This window comes from Psittacula echo (genome assembly GCF_963264785.1).
Source record: "Psittacula echo genome assembly, chromosome: 6".
Lineage (NCBI taxonomy): Eukaryota > Metazoa > Chordata > Aves > Psittaciformes > Psittacidae > Psittacula > Psittacula echo.
Window position 1 is genome coordinate 69,343,230 of NC_137743.1, and position 17,134 is coordinate 69,360,363.

Here is a 17,134-nt window from a genome sequence, read left to right on the forward strand (position 1 = left end):
AAGGCACGACACTAACATGCAACATCCTTGCACATGACTGATTTTGAAGCATCACTTGGCGGTCCAACTCCTGCTCTATTTTCTGCACTGACACGGAATTCATATTCATTTCCTTCCAGGAGACCAGTTACTTTGCATCTAAGATCTGAAACTGGTTTCTTTGTTGCTCTGACCCATCTTAAACCTTTCTTTTCTCTTCGCTCCACATAGTAACCTGTGATTTCACTTCCACCATCATCTACTGGCCTTTTCCAGGTAACTGTGACAGTATTTTTAGTCACATTTGTTACTTCTGGTTTTCCAGGAGGGCCTGGGGGACCTGTTAAGGAAGAAAAAAGTAGTTAAAACAAATATCAAGTCTTCAGAGATTAATAAAAGCGCACCAGAACCTCTTAGCTTGTTCTACATACCAAATCTATCCACCATTTTAACTGGTTCTGATTGTACTGGTTCACCCTTGCCATATTGATTTACTGCTGAGACACGGAAAACATATTCATTTCCTTGAATGAGCTTGCTAACAACATGCCTGCAGCTTTCAATATTTTCAGCAACCAATGTCCAGAGCAGTCTGCTAGTTTCTCTCTTTTCAAGAACATATGATTTGACTGGTGATCCACCATCTTCTGCAGGAGGTGACCATGTAAGAGTTGCTTTTTCTGCTGAAACATTGCTGATCTCAATAGGTCCTGGAGGTCCTGGAACATCTAAAACTTTCACATGTATGCTCTCCTGCTTAGTGCCAAAAGGATTAGTTGCAGTAATTGTGTATTCTCCAGAATCTTTTCTGGCTGCATATTTGACAGACAGAGTAGAAGAAGTTGGTGTGGTTTCAATGTGCACAAGCTCTGAAGGTCTAAAATCTTTTCCAGCTTTTGACCATGCTGAAGTTGGAGGTGGTTTGCCACGGATACTAATAGCAGAGACTGTAATGGTGTCCCCTGCTTTTACTGTTAAACCTTCCTTCAAAGTCGGATCAATAACAATGCTTGGTGCCTCTGTCAAACAAACAGAAAACCCCAAATGTTATAATAAGAAAACAGGAAAAAAAAATATTTATTAATTATTCAAATAAAATTCTAAATTTTTAATGTCATCTACATACCATACTCATCCTTGCATAGTATGGTTTCTGTGGGTTCAGATGGAGCACTGATAGCTCCAGCAGTGTTCTTTGCTCTAATCCTGAACTCATATTTGGAGCCTTCAGTGAGGTCAGTTACAGTAAATGCGCAGTCTGGAACATTCACATGATTAGCTTTTGTCCAATTCTTTGAAGGTAAATCACGCTTTTCAACAATATAACCAGTTAATTTGTGTCCACCATCATATTTTGGTTCTGTCCAAATGAGTGTTACTGAGTTCCTGGTTACATTGATAACTTCAGGTTTCCCAGGGGGATCTAAAAGAAAAAAATAATAAATAGTTGTCAAACAAAACTTATTTCAAATTTCAGAATTTGACTTTTTATTTTCCTGATGACTTACCAATAGGATCAAGTGCCACAACTGGTTCAGATGGCAGACTTGGTTTACCTACTCCAGCCATGTTGATTGCCATTACTCTGAATTCATATTCCAGACCTTCAGTTAATCCTGTCACTCTGAAATCTTTCATTCTTATTGGTGTTTTGTTTGCTCTCTTCCACAGAAGACTATTTCTTTCTTTGACTTCAATGTGATAACCTAGAAGATAAATGGTGTGATTAAAATATGAGAGGTTTTCTAGAAATCTTCATTTCTCACAGCATTGTGACACATCATACTGCCTGTATGGCATGTCACATAGGCATTGTGCAAGAGGAACACTGAAAAACAGATTAAGAAATTGATGTGGACATACACTACAGATGCATGTAATTGCAACAATTAGATGTTTGTAAATGCAAATTGCTAATTTTAAGGACCTAAGTAATGTAAGATATAGGTGAGTTTGGTTTTGTTTCTTTAGATTTTTTGGCTCTGTGCAAAAATGTTGTTTCTCAGTTAGTCTTTTCCGGACTTTTAACTTAAAATTTAAAGTTTTAAAAAATTCATCATGGAGAAAAAATAGGTAGTAAACCAGTAAATCAATCAATCAATCAATCAATTTAAAGCATAGACACCTGGTAGTTTTATCTTACCCTTTGACAGAGAGAAAGACCTATTAAGGACTGAAATACAAGGAGGCTTTTGGGTATATACCTGTGATTGGTGAGCCTCCAGTTCTTCTTGGATCAGTCCAAGTTAAAGCTACAGAGTCATGCCGCACAGCAACAATGTTGGGAGGTGGAGGAGCATCTGGAACATCTAAACAGCATTTAAAAAGATGAAGCAACATTAAAAATAAATATCACCCCTAAACCACGTGGGGTTTTTCAATTTTGAAAATTATAACAGATACTTACCAAATGGATGTTTTGCAATGACAGGGTCAGATTTAAGACCTTCACCTACTCCATATTTGTTTTCAGCCCTGATCCTGAACGTATATTCATTTCCTTCATGAAGTCTTGTAACTCTAAATGTGGTTTTCTGCACCGCGGAGGCACAAGTCACCCATTTATTGTTTACATTATCTCTCTTCTCTAGGACATAGTTAGTGATTTCTGAACCACCATCATCTTTTGGAGGGCCCCACTTTAAGGTTATGGCATCAGCTGTGACTTCTTCAAATTTCACTGGACCTGTTGGTATGCCAGGTTTGCCAACAACTTTCACAGAAATAGTGCCTTCCTTGCTGCCAGCAACATTCTTCAGAGTTATGGTGTATTTTCCAGCATCAGCTTTCTGGCAGTCATGTACTACAAGTGTGGTGTTAACTGCTGTAGATTCAAATGCAACTCTTCCACTCTCAGTAAGTGCCTGGTCTTCACCTTTCTTCCAAGTTACAGATGGGACAGGCTTGCCTTTAATTGGGATTTTAAGACGAAAATTGCTACCCTCTTTAGCTGTATAGCACAAATCAGGTAGATCTCTTAAATCAAGATCAGGTGCCACTGTAAAAATTAAAAAGCCCATGGTTATTCAACTGTGTATAAACTCTGCAACAAAATTAAGATGCTATTTAAAAAGCATCTGATTTGTATGTATGCACAGTAATGACGGTAAGCGTAAAATTGTATTAGGTAAGCATGGCAAGGTTTTGGTAGTGTATGGGGCTACAGGGACGGGCTCTGTGGAAAGTTGCTAGAAGCTTCCCCTATGTCTGATAAAGCCAATGCCAGCCAGCTCCAAGACGGACCCACCACTGGCCAAGGCTAAGCCCCATCAGCAGTGGTGGTAGCATGCCCAGAATGTATTTAGGAAGGGGAAAAAAAGTTACTGTGTAAGAGCAACTGCAGCTGGAGAGAGAGGAGTGAGAATATACGACACAAACAGCTATGCAGACACCAAGATATCCACCTGCAGCCAGCCATGGAGGACCCAATAGGCGGATGCCCAAAGGAGACTGTGACCCCGTGGGAAGCCCGCACTGGAGCAGGCTCCTGGCAGGACCTATGGCCCCGTGGAGAGAGGAGCCCATGCTGGAGCAGGTTTGCTGCACGACTTGTGACCCCACAGGGGACCCACGCTGGAGCAGGCTGTTCCTGAAGGACTGTACCCTGTGGCAGAGACCCACACTGCAGCAGTTCGTGAAGAACTACAGACCATGGGAAGGACTCTCATTGGAAAAGTTAGTGGAGAACTGTATTCCCTGATAGAGACCCCCTGTTGGAGCAGTGGAGGAAGAGTATGAGGAGTCTTCCCTCTGAGAAGAAAGGAGCAGCAGAAATGTGTGATGAACTGACCACAACCCTCATTCCCCTCCCCCTGCACCACCTAGGGGGAGGAGTTAGAGAATTCAGGAGTAAAGTTAAGCCCAGGAAGAAGAGCAGGGTGCAGGGCAGGTGTTTTTAAGATTTGGTTTTATTTCTCATTATCCTACCCTGATTTGATGAGTAATAAATTGACCTTTTTTCCATAAGTCAAGTCTGTTTTGCCCATGATGGTAATTTATGAATGATCTCTCACTGTTCTTATCTTGACCCATAAGCCTTTTGTTACATTTTCTCTCCCTTGTCTAGTTGAGGAGGGGGAGTGGTAAAATGGCTTGCTGGGCATGTGGTATCCAGCCAGGGTCAACCCACCACAGAAAGAAATATAATTTGTGTAAGTGAAGCACTGAATTAATGATCTTGCTTCTTACCGACATCATCTCTTGCCACAATTGTAAGCTCTCTTGGAGTTCCATATCCAGCATCATTTTGGGCTGTCACTCTGAAAGTGTATTCTTGTCCTTCTTTTAGGTCTCTCATTGAAAAATGGAGGTTCTTTGCCCGCATGACTTCTTGCCATTTATCTTCACCAGTGAGGACCTCAACAACATAAGCAAAAATACGGCTTCCACCATCACTGATAGGTTTTTTCCATACTAAATTGCATGATGATTTTGTTACTGCTGAAGCTTTTAGATCCACAACTGGTCCAGGTGTTTCTAGAAGGAAGAAAAGCATAGTAAGTGTCCATTTGAGCTAAAAATAAAAATGATCTAAATACAAAAATAGGCAAAATGGATTAAATTTTCTTACCAGAAGCTTTAACAGCATCACGAGTTTCACAGGGGTCACCAATGCCATATTCGTTTTCAGCAAAAACCCTGAAGAAGTAGGATTTGCCTTCTTCTAAGTTAGTTATCCTGCAGCTTGTCTTTGGACATTCTGTTGTTACTGTGGACCATGACTTTCTTTCCGCATCACGTTTTTCAACAACATAATTTGTGATTGGACTGCCACCATCTATTAGCGGAGGTTCCCATGTAATGAAGGCAGAATCCTTAGATGCTTCCTTTACAATCAGGTTAATTGGAGGGCCTGGAGTATCTAGATAAACACAACAACCCCACATTTGATTTAGTAAACAACAAAACCAACCAGCCAAAAACATGGTTAAAAGTTAACAAATATACCACAATGGGGAAAACTCTGACACTTACCGAGGATTTTTACAACAATAGTGTATGCCTTTTTGCCACAGCTGTTCTCCAGACTGAGGACGTATTTTCCAGCATCATATTTGTTTACATTTTCACAGCGCAGGAAGGTATCAAAATCAGTTGATTTGATATCTAATCCGTGTCTGTCTCTTAGGTTGGCACCCACTTTAGACCATGTAATCTTCGGAGGTGGACGTCCTCTTACCGGCACATAAAGTCTCATTGTGACTCCAGCACGCAATACAAGGACTTTTCTTAGTTCTGCATCAAGTTCTCCTTCAGGAGGAACTGTGTGTTTAACAAAAAACACACAATTAAAACATATTCTTTAAGACCATCACAAAACAAAAAGTCCCTCTTTACTGACATTTCACTGTATTAACCAACTTGTTCTCATGCCTGTGACAATGTTAATGAGTTAGTGTCCTGACTCCTGTTTCAAGATCATTGTCAAACTCAGCCTTTTTTTGTACTGTTTTCACTACTTTTTTTTTTTATACCTTTTCCACCATTTATATTACCTATCATATGAAGAAGTCTCATAGTTTCTCTAGAATTCAAAGAAGTTTCAAAGCCTCCTGGACTGTACTCTGTACTGCTTATCTTGAACCAATACAGTTCTGTGAAGCAATGCTTTTGTACATATAGCAAAATGCATACAGCAGACAGCATGGCTCTTTTGGAGTAAGAGTCATACAATTGTGTGCCACACAGATTCTTAGAAAAGTAATTTTTGCTTCAAATTATTTAGAAGACATGAATAAGAATGTAAGTTTTAAGAACAGAAGTGAGATCTGAAAAGTCTAATATTAGCATTAGAGAAAGAAAAAATTCTTGAGGATCCAAGATAGGAGTCGGAAATGTATCTAGCATACAAAAGAAAAAAGCAGACCCCAGTCAGACTCTACTCAGCTCCTAACTGCCCTGTTCTTTTCAAAATTAGCCACTTTTAGCCTACATTGTTTGAGAAAATTCCAGATTAATCTGCTTCTGTGATCTGTGACAAACCCTGCCTTTGGAACTCATCCCATGAATTCAAGCAGAAGTTAACAAGGCAATTTGTTTTCAGTAAACATACTTAAAATGTCTTTGGCAGTGTGTTTATCAGGAACATCACTTGGATCACTGTATCCAATCTTATTGACAGCATAAACACGGAACTGGTACTCTGTATCTTCTATCAGCCCTGTTACCACAAATCGTGTAGCCTGTAAGTTCTTGGGTAGATTGCATCTGACCCAGTTGTCTGTGTCAGCTCTTTTTGCTTCCACTAGATAACCAATAATAGGACTTCCTCCATCATATGCTGGTTTACTCCACGACAGGCTTATTGAATTACGGGTAGTATCAACCACTTTTGGGAAAGCTGGCGGGCCAGGAGGATCTGAGAATTAAAATAACAAAGTTATTGTACCAAATGCTGTGCAAACATATTTAGAAATAACCACGGAAAATATTTGAGGCTTTTAGCTTACATTGAGGATCACGAGCATACACTGCTTTAGATGGTGCGCTAGGCTTGCCAGGTCCAGCCTTATTCAATGCTATCACCCGGAACTCATATTCTGTTCCTTCTTGGAGTCCAGTAGCCTTAACAGTTCTTTCAATGACAGGCTTTCTGGTTACCTTTGTCCAGTTAAGAGCCTTAGTTTCACGCTTCTCAAGCATATAACCAGTTATTGGTGATCCACCATCATTAGCTGGTGGCTTCCAGCTAACAGTCATGAAGTCTTTTGTTACATTGCTAATTACTGGTGGATCGCAAGGTCCAGGTACATCTGTGGAGATTTATTTGGAAGTTATGTTCACATTCAGAAGTATATACAAAAAAACAATGACCAATTAAACTATCTCACAAAGGACTTACCATATGGATTCTTAGCAACCGCTGGTTCAGTGAAGATAGGGTCTCCAACACCATATTTGTTTTCAGCACATATGCGGAACTGATACTCATGCCCTTCAATAAGTTTCTCCACTGTGCAGCTTGTAATGGGCACATTGGCACTGACTTGGGCCCAGTTTGGTCTGCTTGTTTCACGTTTGTCTACAATGTAGTTAGTAATTTCTGAACCTCCATCTTCCAGAGGAGGCTCCCACGAAAGCATTGCACGATCGGCATACATATGTTTGATTTTAACAGAGGCTGGAGGGCCAGGCTTATCTAGAAAAAATAACATCACATTGTTATAGCTTTGTCTCTTGCTATATCATTTAACTAAAACCGAATTTATTAACAGACAGTCTTTAGCTTACCAAGTACTTTAAGTTTAATGGTTGCTGACTTTGTTCCACTTGCATTTTCAGCGGTAATAGTGTAGTCTCCTGTTTGCTTCCTGTTAACACTGAACAACTCAACTGTAGCAAGATTCCTCTTAGTGGTGATCTTAATACCTTCAGACGGCTTTAAAACTTCCCCGTCTTTCTTCCAGGTAATTGCTGGCATTGGCTTGCCATATACATTTGCCTCCAGACGCACATTAGTTCCAGCTTTTACTGTAAGCTGTGATTGCATAGACAGATCCAATTCTATTCTGGGGGGAACTGAAAGGTAAAAGCCCAACAATTAATCAAGCAATAATTAATTAATATAATTAATATTATATTATACATAATATAATATATAATTAATTAATAAGAATTAATTAATAATTAATATATTATATAATATATAACATGTAATTAATATTATATTATATATAATATAATAATATATTAATTAATAATAATTAATCAATCAATATAAACATTTCATTCTTCACATGAGGGTTAGTTCGATATACACAGACTTCTATCAGAGTTCTCAAATGCTTCTGTATTTCTTACCATTTTCTGGATGAATGGTCACTGGATCAGAAGGTTCAGAAGGTCTGCTAATGTTAACTGCTGTTTTAGCAATTGCTCTAAATTGGTATTGAGCATTTTCTTCTAAATCAGTAGCTGTATACTCTTCTAAGGGTATTTGATGTGGAGTTGTATTGCACCGAACCCACTTATCGCCAGGTAATTTGCAAGCTTCAACAAAGTAGCCAATAAGTTTGCTACCACCATCATGCTTTGGTCTTGTCCATACCAGTGATGCAGTACTTTTAGTGACATCAATAACTTCAGGTTTTCCAGGGGGATCTAAGGCAAATAAGATCATGTTATAATCTGTTTTGCAAAAAAAGCCAACATATTAAACAATGGCTTTAATAATACTGGATACCCACACACTGCACTCATGGTAAACAGGAAAATACAAAGATAAGGGCAAACTGAAGATCATAAAGAGTTGAAGGTATATTAAAAATGACCATAAAAACAGTAGTCTCTTGCAATTTGTTGGTGTGTTTTGCTTACCGACTGGTGCTCTTGCTGTGACAAACTCAGTTGGTTTACTAGGTTTACTTGCTCCAGCTCTATTCAGTGCATAAATTCTGAAAGTATACTCAAGGCCTTCGATGAGCCCCACACAAGGGTATTCTGTGGAGCGCACAGCTGTGTCATTAGCTTTCACCCACAGTAAACTGTTCCTTTCTTTGCGCTCAATGAGATAGCCTGTGATTGGACTGCCTCCATCACTATCTGGTCTATCCCAAGCAACAAAAATGCAGTCCTTATTGACCTTGGTAATACGTGCATTCTTTGGCTCACTAGGAACATCTACAAAGAAATACAAAGATAGATATCAATTACATGTTTTCTTACTGGGAGGATTAAATACGGAAATGCTGCTGTCCACAATTCACATACCAAATGGGAACCTTGCAATCATCTTTCCAGAAGTAAGTGGCTCAGAAATCCCAAAACGATTTTCAGCACGAACACGGAACATATACTCTTCTCCAGGGATCAGTTTTCCAATTCTGCAGCTTGTCTTTGTGACAGAAGCTAAAGCTGTTACCCAGTCTCCTCGGCTTACATCACATTTCTCAACTACATAGTTCGTAATGTTGCTGCCACCATCTTCAAGAGGTATATGCCATGCAAGAGTGCAAGCATCTGCATCTATTTCAGAAATATCAAATGGAGGCTGTGGTGGACCTGGTTTATCTGTGCAAAAATATATTAAGAAAAAAGGGATGAAAGAACATGGCAACCACTGCAATATACTAAAACTAGTTTTGTATAAAGCTGGGTTTAAAAATAATCAAATGAAACATACCCATGACTATCACTCTGATTTTCTGACTATCAGTACCAGAGCTATTTTCTGCAGTAAGAGTGTAAAAGTCAGAATCTTTTCTAGTCACGTCTTTAATGATAAGAACAGAAGACTTTTCTGCTTTATGTACAGCAAGGCGACTGGATGTAAGTACATCTTCATCTCCTTTCAACCATTTACAAACTGGCTGAGGCTTCCCATATACATGAGCTTCAATTCTCAGTTTCTTTCCAGCTTTGATGTGAACATGATCAGGCATCAGAATCTTAGGTGGGACTGAAAGAAAATCACAAAGAGAAAATAAATTCAACTTCTGTGACATATTAATTTTTTCTTGTGTTTTCATGTGAAGATTCTCTGCTTCCCTCTTTAGTGAGAAAGACTTCCTGCACCAGTAGGAATGACTTCATAAGTTTTAATATAGCTTCCACTTACGGACAAGTAGAGATTCTGCAGTAAGCAATATCTATTTCAGTCTTTTATAGTCTTATACATTTTGTAAGAGAACATTTTTGAGTTTGGATTGCCTTCTCACATGTTTACGTAGAGGCACTATTGTATAGTATTGCACTATTAACGCATTACATAAAATACCTCATCTGGAACTTGTTGCTAACTCATTGCAGACTTTCTACAAGACAAACACTAAGCAGAAGAAAAACTGAAGTTCTTGTTGAACTAAATCCATTTCCACATTCAGTCCTTTTATACTCTTGAATTATTCTTCTTCTTTTGTACAAAATCTGTCAGATTTCTTCCAAAAGAAACTTGGCAGTATGCACGTTTCTTCCTGCTACTGGCTAGTTTTCATTGTCTTTTGCTCCTGTACCTTCCCTTTTCATTGTCACAAATAAAGTAGGTTCTTCTCATCTGCCCCTTACCCCTACATCTTTCTCTGCCTCGACACCTTAATTAGGCCAACCTGTCACCCCTGCCTTTTGCTTTACACTCTCCACCAACTCTACAGTATAAACAACTTGTTTTATCTTAAAACAGGCCCCACTTTAAGCCCCATTTATGTTTCAAACTACCACTTTGACACTTTTTCTCCTTCATTTTAAGTTTATTAAAGACATTTTTTATTTGTCCTTAGTTTCTATCTTCTGGTTCCAGCTTAAGCAATACCTATAAAATTCTCAAATAATTCTCAATTAGTGCTCAACTTTCATCCTTTCTAGTTTGTCAAAATATTCAATACAGTTAAACATAATACTCCAGCTGAGTTCACAGAGCATATGTCTTTCTCTGACTCATTCAATGAACTAGAATTCTTCCTCATTTCATTAGTAAAGCAGAACATTGCAACACAGATAGTATTTAGATTGTTACTTACTGAGTTGTTCTTTGATTTCAAATACTCCTTCAGTTTCTCTTGGCAAACCTACTCCTACGGCATTTCTAGCCGCCACTCTAAACTTGTACTTCTTTCCCTCTTTCAGACCAGCTACAACAATGGAGAGATCTTTGACAACTGAATATTCTGTCCAGCGATCTGCTGGTTGGTCATCTTCTTTGTAGCTAACAATGTACCCATCAACTTTAGAGCCTCCATCACGCAATGGTGGCAGCCAGCCTAAAGTAGCACTATTCTTCGTGATTTCAGTAACTTCAAGTTTTCGTGGTGGATCAGGTTCACCTTTAAGGGAAAAAAAAACCCAAACAAAACAACACCAAAAAACAAAACAAAACAACAACAACAAAAAAAACCCCACACATTAAACACTGAATTTCCAAGATTTTCTGATATTGAATATTTGTTGAACTATTGGACATTATCCGTGCTAACTCAACAAGGACAATATGGAAAAGAACAAAATTCCTAATAATTGGAAAGGTATTATATTCATAGATTTTATTATTTGAAAGAAACTAACACAGAAATATTGACGTTTATCATTAAGTAGTTAGTGGCATTGTCCAATTTAGAAATACCAACTTTCAAAAAATTACAAAATCTTACTAAAATTAGAAAGAAAATACAAAATGTGCATAAAGGCATACTTACTTAGCGGATCTGATGCTAGAACTGGTTTTGGTATGTCACTTGGAACACCTGCCCCATATTCATTTACTGCTGTTACTCTAAAGTAATATTCATTTCCAGGTACAAGGTTAGCTATTTGGAAACTAGTTTTCTTCAGTTCTGCAGTGACTGTTCCCCAGGTTTTCCTGTCAGCCTCACGTTTCTGCAGGATGTAATGAGTCACTGGGCTACCACCATCATTCTCTGGAGGTGCCCATGAAAGATGGCATGACATCTTAGTGACATCTGAAACCTTGAAGTCTGACACAGGTCCAGGAGTATCTGTAAAGAAATTTCAATTTATGCTAGTCTTTTCTTTGATAAGCAAAAATTAAAGGGGACTAACAGCTTCCTGTACAGTGGGAGTTAGTTTTAGCTGATACAGTTGTGCTCAAAAACATAAAAATTCCTGCAATGAAGATTTAATATAGCTAAAAAATTGTCTAGCAATATTTCTCTCATTACTTACCCAGGACTCTGACGTTCACAAATACAGCCTTTTCTCCAGCTGCATTAACAAGTGTCAGTGAATATTTGCCTGAATCATCACGTGTTGAATTGGGAATGACACAGAAGGCCATAGTGTCAACCAGATCAACTTGTCCTTTTCTGATAACATTATCAATACCCATTCTCCTCCAGGTGACTTTTGGTGCTGGGCGACCCCTAACAATGGCAAAAAGTCTAATAGGGCATCCTGCTCTGACTGTGACTAACTTTCTCATGCTTGCATCCAACTCAATCTCAGGAGGTTCTGAAAGAGAAAATTAAAGGAATAAAAATGCAAAGTTTAGCACATGAAATAAAATAAAATCAGAGCAAATAAAGTTCGTATGTCAATACTCATAAAGAGAACAGGAAAACTCACCAAGTATTTCTTTGGGAGACACAGCTTCTTTCAGTTCAGCTGGCCGGCCAAGACCAACCTGGTTTTGAGCAGAAACTCTGAACTCATACAACTGGTTTTCATCCAGGCTGGTGGCTGTAAATTCTGTGTGAATAACTTGGGCAGCAACATTGCATCGTTTCCATCCTGCTTCAGGATCAGCACCCTCAACTTTTGGTCTAATTTCTACAACATATCCAATAATTGGAGCACCACCATCATACACTGGTTTTCCCCAGCCAAGAGTTATTGAACTCTTTGTGCTATCAACCACTCTCAGGTTTGTGGGAGGACCAGGTGGTTCTGAAAGACAATAAAAATTACAAATAACAATGCAGTTGTGCAATTTAGCAATCTGTTATATTAACATTAAAACAAAATACAGTAGAATACAATAGTACGATACCTATTGGGTCTTTTGCTACTACAGGTCTTGATGGCAAGCTTGGTTCTCCAAGTCCAACTTCATTTTCGGCACTGACACGGAATTGATATTCATGACCAGGGATGAGATTAGTAACCTTCTTGCGTCTCTCTGGGATTGCAGTCTTAGTAACAGGAACCCATCTCAGTGATCGTTTCTCTTTCTTCTCTAAAATGTATCCTGTAATTGATTTGCCACCATCATATTCTGGTGGATTCCAAACTACAGTCATCTCTTCTTTGCTAACTCTTGTGACGTCTGGAGGGTCAGGGCGTCCAGGTCTGTCATATTTTGTTTTTGCAATAATTGGGTGCGTTTCTGTTGGCGGACCAGTGCCCATTTTATTCTCTGCACGAACCCTAAATATATATTCATTACCTTCAATAAGGCGTGTCACATTTGCATAGTTTGTTAAAACAGAGGAAGAGTATGTAGACCAAACCATACGCTTGCTTTCACATTTTTCCAGGATGTAGTTCTGTATTTCACAACCACCATCATCTTCTGGAGGGTCCCAAGTAACAGTACATCTATCACTTGAAATGTCAGTGACTTTCAAGTTTCTTACAGGACCTGGTTTATCCAAGACAATAACAGTAGCGTATGCTACAAAACTACCAGCTGTGTTAGTTGCAGTGATCACATATTTCCCACCATCACTACGCCTTGATTTTGTGAGAACAAACTTAGATGTGTCAGAAGTTGTTTCAATGCTGACTCTTGGAGATCTAGTTAGATCTGTGGCATCTTTGTCTTTTGTCCATACAACTTCAGGCTGTGGTTTTCCTCTGACTCCAGCCTCAATTCTAATTGTGTCACCTGCTTTTACAGTTAGCACACCACTTAACTTTAAGTCTAGAACTGGTTTCTGAAGATCTTCCTTCACAACAACTTCACCTGTTTTTACCCAGTTACTTTCACCTGCCTCGTTCTTGGTTTGAACTCTGAATTCGTAAATCTTATTTTCAATACATTTATCTACCATGTAGTGTGTTTCCTTAATGCTGCCTTTGTGAACCCTTTCCCATTCATCTGAATCTTTCAGTTTTCTCTCAACATGATAACTTAAATTGGGACTTCCACCATCATAATCTGGCCTTCTCCATTTCAGATATACAAATGTCTTTCCTTTCTCTGCAATGTGAAGATTTTCTGGTTCTCCAGGCTTGTCAATAGGATTGATGGCAAGGATAGGAGTCTTGGTCTCAATGCAAGGACCTGGCCCTATTTTGTTTTCTGCACAAACTCTGAAGAAGTATTCACGGTTCTCTATCAGGTTTGCCTTTATTAATCGTTTAGTGATATCAGAGGAGACAATTGACCACCCCCTCTGGTTTGGTTGACGGCACTCTACTATGTAATTTGTAATTTCAGAGCCACCATTATCCACTGGACTCTCCCAAGCAATCATACAAGAATCTTTTGTGACATAGCTTATTTTCAGGTTCTGACATGGTCCAGGTCTGTCAAGTACATTAACAACAGCAAAAGCTTGAGCATGTCCACAGCTGTTCTTAGCTGCTATTATATATTTGCCATGATCAGATCTTTTGGCTTCTTTCACTTGTAGTTCAACATTAGGTAGATCTTGGACTATTTCAACACGTTTTTCTTGGACTAATATTTTGCCATCTTTAGACCATGTTATATCAGGATCTGGCCTGCCTTTTACTTTACCAGTAATACGGATTGTTTGGCCTACTCGGACAGTAATTATATCTCGACAGGTCACATCTAGGCTTACTTCTGGAGGAGAAAGAATATCCTTTGCCAGTACAGTTTCTGCCAGTTCTCTTGGTTCTCCCTCTCCCACAATGTTGACAGCTTTTATTCGGAATTTATATTCATTTCCTTCTATTAACCCAGGTACTCTGAAAGCACATTGTCTAATGAGTTCATCTTTATTAATCCTATTCCACTGCGTAGTTCCAGTTTTCTGACATTCCACAATGTATCCCAGGATTGGGCTGCCACCATCTTTGAGGGGCTTTGTCCACACAAGATCAGCTGTTTCTTTGGTTTTGTCTTTTAGTTTTGGATTAATAGGTGGTCCAGGAGGAGTGATAGGACGTGAGGCTTTTATTGGATCAGAGCTTGGAGATGGTTTGCTTAAGCCCACCATGTTTTCTGCAAAAACTCTGAATTCATACGTGTTGCCTTCAAAAAGACCAGTGACTCTGTATTTCATATCAAGTATTGGTGCCTTATTGACACGCACCCATTTACCAGATGCTTCCCGCCGTTCAAGTATATAACCAGTTATTGGAGTTCCACCATCAGATTTTGGTAGGGTCCAAGACACTGTTGCAGCATTTTCTGTAATATCATAAACAGTTGGTTTACCAGGTGGGGATGGTGGATCAAACATATGTTTAGCAACTGTTGGTTCTGAATCAAGGGGTGCACCAATGCCTATCTTATTTTCTGCCCGGACACGGAAAATATATTCACAGCCTTTCTGAAGTCGTGGAATCTTAATTTTTGTATGGCTTGTTCCAGAGCTAACCACTCCCCAAGTTTCTTTCTTTGATTGACGCTTCTCAACAATATAATTTATTATAGGACTCCCACCATCATCTTTAGGAGGGCGCCAAGAAATAACCATATGTTCTGGTGTTACTTCAAGAATATTAACAGGACCAGTTGGTGGGCCAGGAACATCCAAAACTGTAAGATGTAGAGCAACAGTTTTGCTGCCAGCTGCATTAGATACTGTGAGTAGATACTCTCCTGTATCTTTCCTTATACAGTCTTTGATGGTAAGTACAGTCGAATAATTGTCAGTCTCAATCCTGTATCTGCCATCTGATTTAATTTCAATGCCATCAGTAACCCATTTTGCACTGGGAACTGGCACACCTCTCATAATTGCAGGAAGTCTTACTGTGGTGCCAGCTTTAACAACAAGGCCTTCAATTAATTTCACATCTAGGTCCACAGATGGAGGTACTGAAATTGGAGAAAAATAGAAATTACCTTTTCAGGGGAAATGCTTAAAGAGAGAAATAATCAGTGAAGCAACATGCAAAACTAAAAATTACCCAATTTTTCTTGACACTCTATTGGTATAGTCGTATCTGGAAGACTAAGACCAACAATATTCTGAGCTTTCACACGGAATTTGTATATTTTTCCTTTTTGTAGGCCTGTAACAACACAGTCTAGCATAGGGACTGTCTGGAACTTTGTCCACTCATCTGCACCATCTTCTTGATATTCCACCAAATATCCAGTTATCTCAGCACCACCATCACGATCTGGTTTATTCCAAACAAGGGAAACTTCAGTCTTGTCGACATCTACATGATGCAGATTCTTTGGTGGCCCTGGAGGATCTTTTAAATGGAAAAAAAGAATTACTAGGATGGCTAATCTATGGTAGCAGTGTGCTACATTCACATTAGTACCAACAAGATAATCTCAAAAATTACCAAGAACATATGAACAAAAGAAATCATATTAACTGAAGAACACTTACGCAGTGGATCTATAGCTTTAATAGGCTTGAGTGTTTCCACATACGGACCTCTACCATACTGATTCTCAGCTGCAACTCGGAAGACATACTGAGTGCCTTCCATCAGATATTTAGCCAAGTGACTACGTTTCTTGGAGGATGATGAGATGGCTACCCACTGTGCAGAAGCTACATCTTTTCTTTCCACCACATAGTTGGTAATGACAGAGCCACCGTCATCTTCTGGTTCCATCCATGTGAGATAGCAAGAATCGCTTCTAACTTCACTGACTTGCAGATTTCTGGGTGGACCAGGCTTATCTAATATTGACAAAAATTTAATTCATTATTTATTTGATAACCAAAACATTTTTTTTACAAAACTTAGTGAATGTCAAGAGAAATTAATATAGATCATGCAATTTTTAGTCCTTTTTCTACTGTGCATTTTTATAACTCAGTTTATTGATATTTTCCAGAAATTAATTTATTTTTTAATCTCTAATTATAGAATGAAAACATGCATTATAAAACGAATATCAAAAAGATTACCTAAGACCACAACTTTTACTGAAACAGTCTTTGAACCAGCTGGATTTTCAACTGTCAAGGAGTAAATTCCACCATCTTCATGGACAGTGTTACGAATTTCAAGCTTACTGCCAACTCCTGTAACCTCAATATCAGCTTTGGGTGAGACCTCATGATCTTCTTTCTTCCATGTGACTTTTGGGAATGGAACGCCTTTAATAACAGCACTAAGTCTCAGGGTATCTCCAGCTTTTACATGCTGTTCTCGGGCCATGTTAGCATCAAGTATCAGCTCAGGAGGTTCTGGAATCAAAATGATATGTTTTTAGAAAATGAAGAAAAAATCTCTTCTTAGGTAAACTTATCTGAATTTATTAAACTCACCAAGTCTGTCCTTTACTTCTACTGGATCAGGAACATAGGCTGGTTCAGATTCACCTGCTGCATTGACTGCCTTGACCCTGAATTTATAGGTCAAACCCTCAGTAAGGCCAGTGACTTTGTATTTTGTTTCAGGACAAGAATCTGCTGTAAGATTAGCCTTTTTCCATTCTTCATCTCCAGCCTTCTGATATTCAACAAGGTAGCCAATTATTTTGCCATTACCATCATGACGTGGTGGTTGCCAAGATAAATCAACTGAATTTTTAGTTTTATCTACTGCTTCTGGATTAATGGGTGGACTTGGTTTTGCTGTTACAAAAAGAAAAAAA

General features: G+C 38.8%; 1 protein-coding gene across 1 annotated transcript in view; it reads right to left on the bottom strand.

Annotated features, from left to right (window-relative positions):
* TTN (titin) overlaps positions 1-17,134 on the bottom strand; it is a gene marked incomplete at its 5' end in the record, with an annotated part of 249,006 nt that overhangs the window by 46,151 nt on the left and 185,721 nt on the right. Inside the window, 26 exons of the mRNA XM_080620353.1 lie at positions 17-319; positions 411-998; positions 1,106-1,402; positions 1,488-1,685; positions 2,184-2,288; positions 2,387-2,977; positions 4,168-4,455; positions 4,550-4,840; positions 4,954-5,241; positions 6,032-6,337; positions 6,429-6,731; positions 6,821-7,117; positions 7,210-7,497; positions 7,780-8,079; positions 8,296-8,598; positions 8,689-8,988; positions 9,101-9,376; positions 10,434-10,736; positions 11,106-11,405; positions 11,593-11,877; positions 11,992-12,312; positions 12,416-15,382; positions 15,475-15,768; positions 15,912-16,211; positions 16,443-16,724; positions 16,806-17,114. Coding sequence (XP_080476479.1) covers positions 17-319; positions 411-998; positions 1,106-1,402; positions 1,488-1,685; positions 2,184-2,288; positions 2,387-2,977; positions 4,168-4,455; positions 4,550-4,840; positions 4,954-5,241; positions 6,032-6,337; positions 6,429-6,731; positions 6,821-7,117; positions 7,210-7,497; positions 7,780-8,079; positions 8,296-8,598; positions 8,689-8,988; positions 9,101-9,376; positions 10,434-10,736; positions 11,106-11,405; positions 11,593-11,877; positions 11,992-12,312; positions 12,416-15,382; positions 15,475-15,768; positions 15,912-16,211; positions 16,443-16,724; positions 16,806-17,114 — 10,683 coding nt within the window. The remainder of the gene's footprint in view (positions 1-16; positions 320-410; positions 999-1,105; positions 1,403-1,487; positions 1,686-2,183; positions 2,289-2,386; positions 2,978-4,167; positions 4,456-4,549; positions 4,841-4,953; positions 5,242-6,031; positions 6,338-6,428; positions 6,732-6,820; positions 7,118-7,209; positions 7,498-7,779; positions 8,080-8,295; positions 8,599-8,688; positions 8,989-9,100; positions 9,377-10,433; positions 10,737-11,105; positions 11,406-11,592; positions 11,878-11,991; positions 12,313-12,415; positions 15,383-15,474; positions 15,769-15,911; positions 16,212-16,442; positions 16,725-16,805; positions 17,115-17,134) is intronic.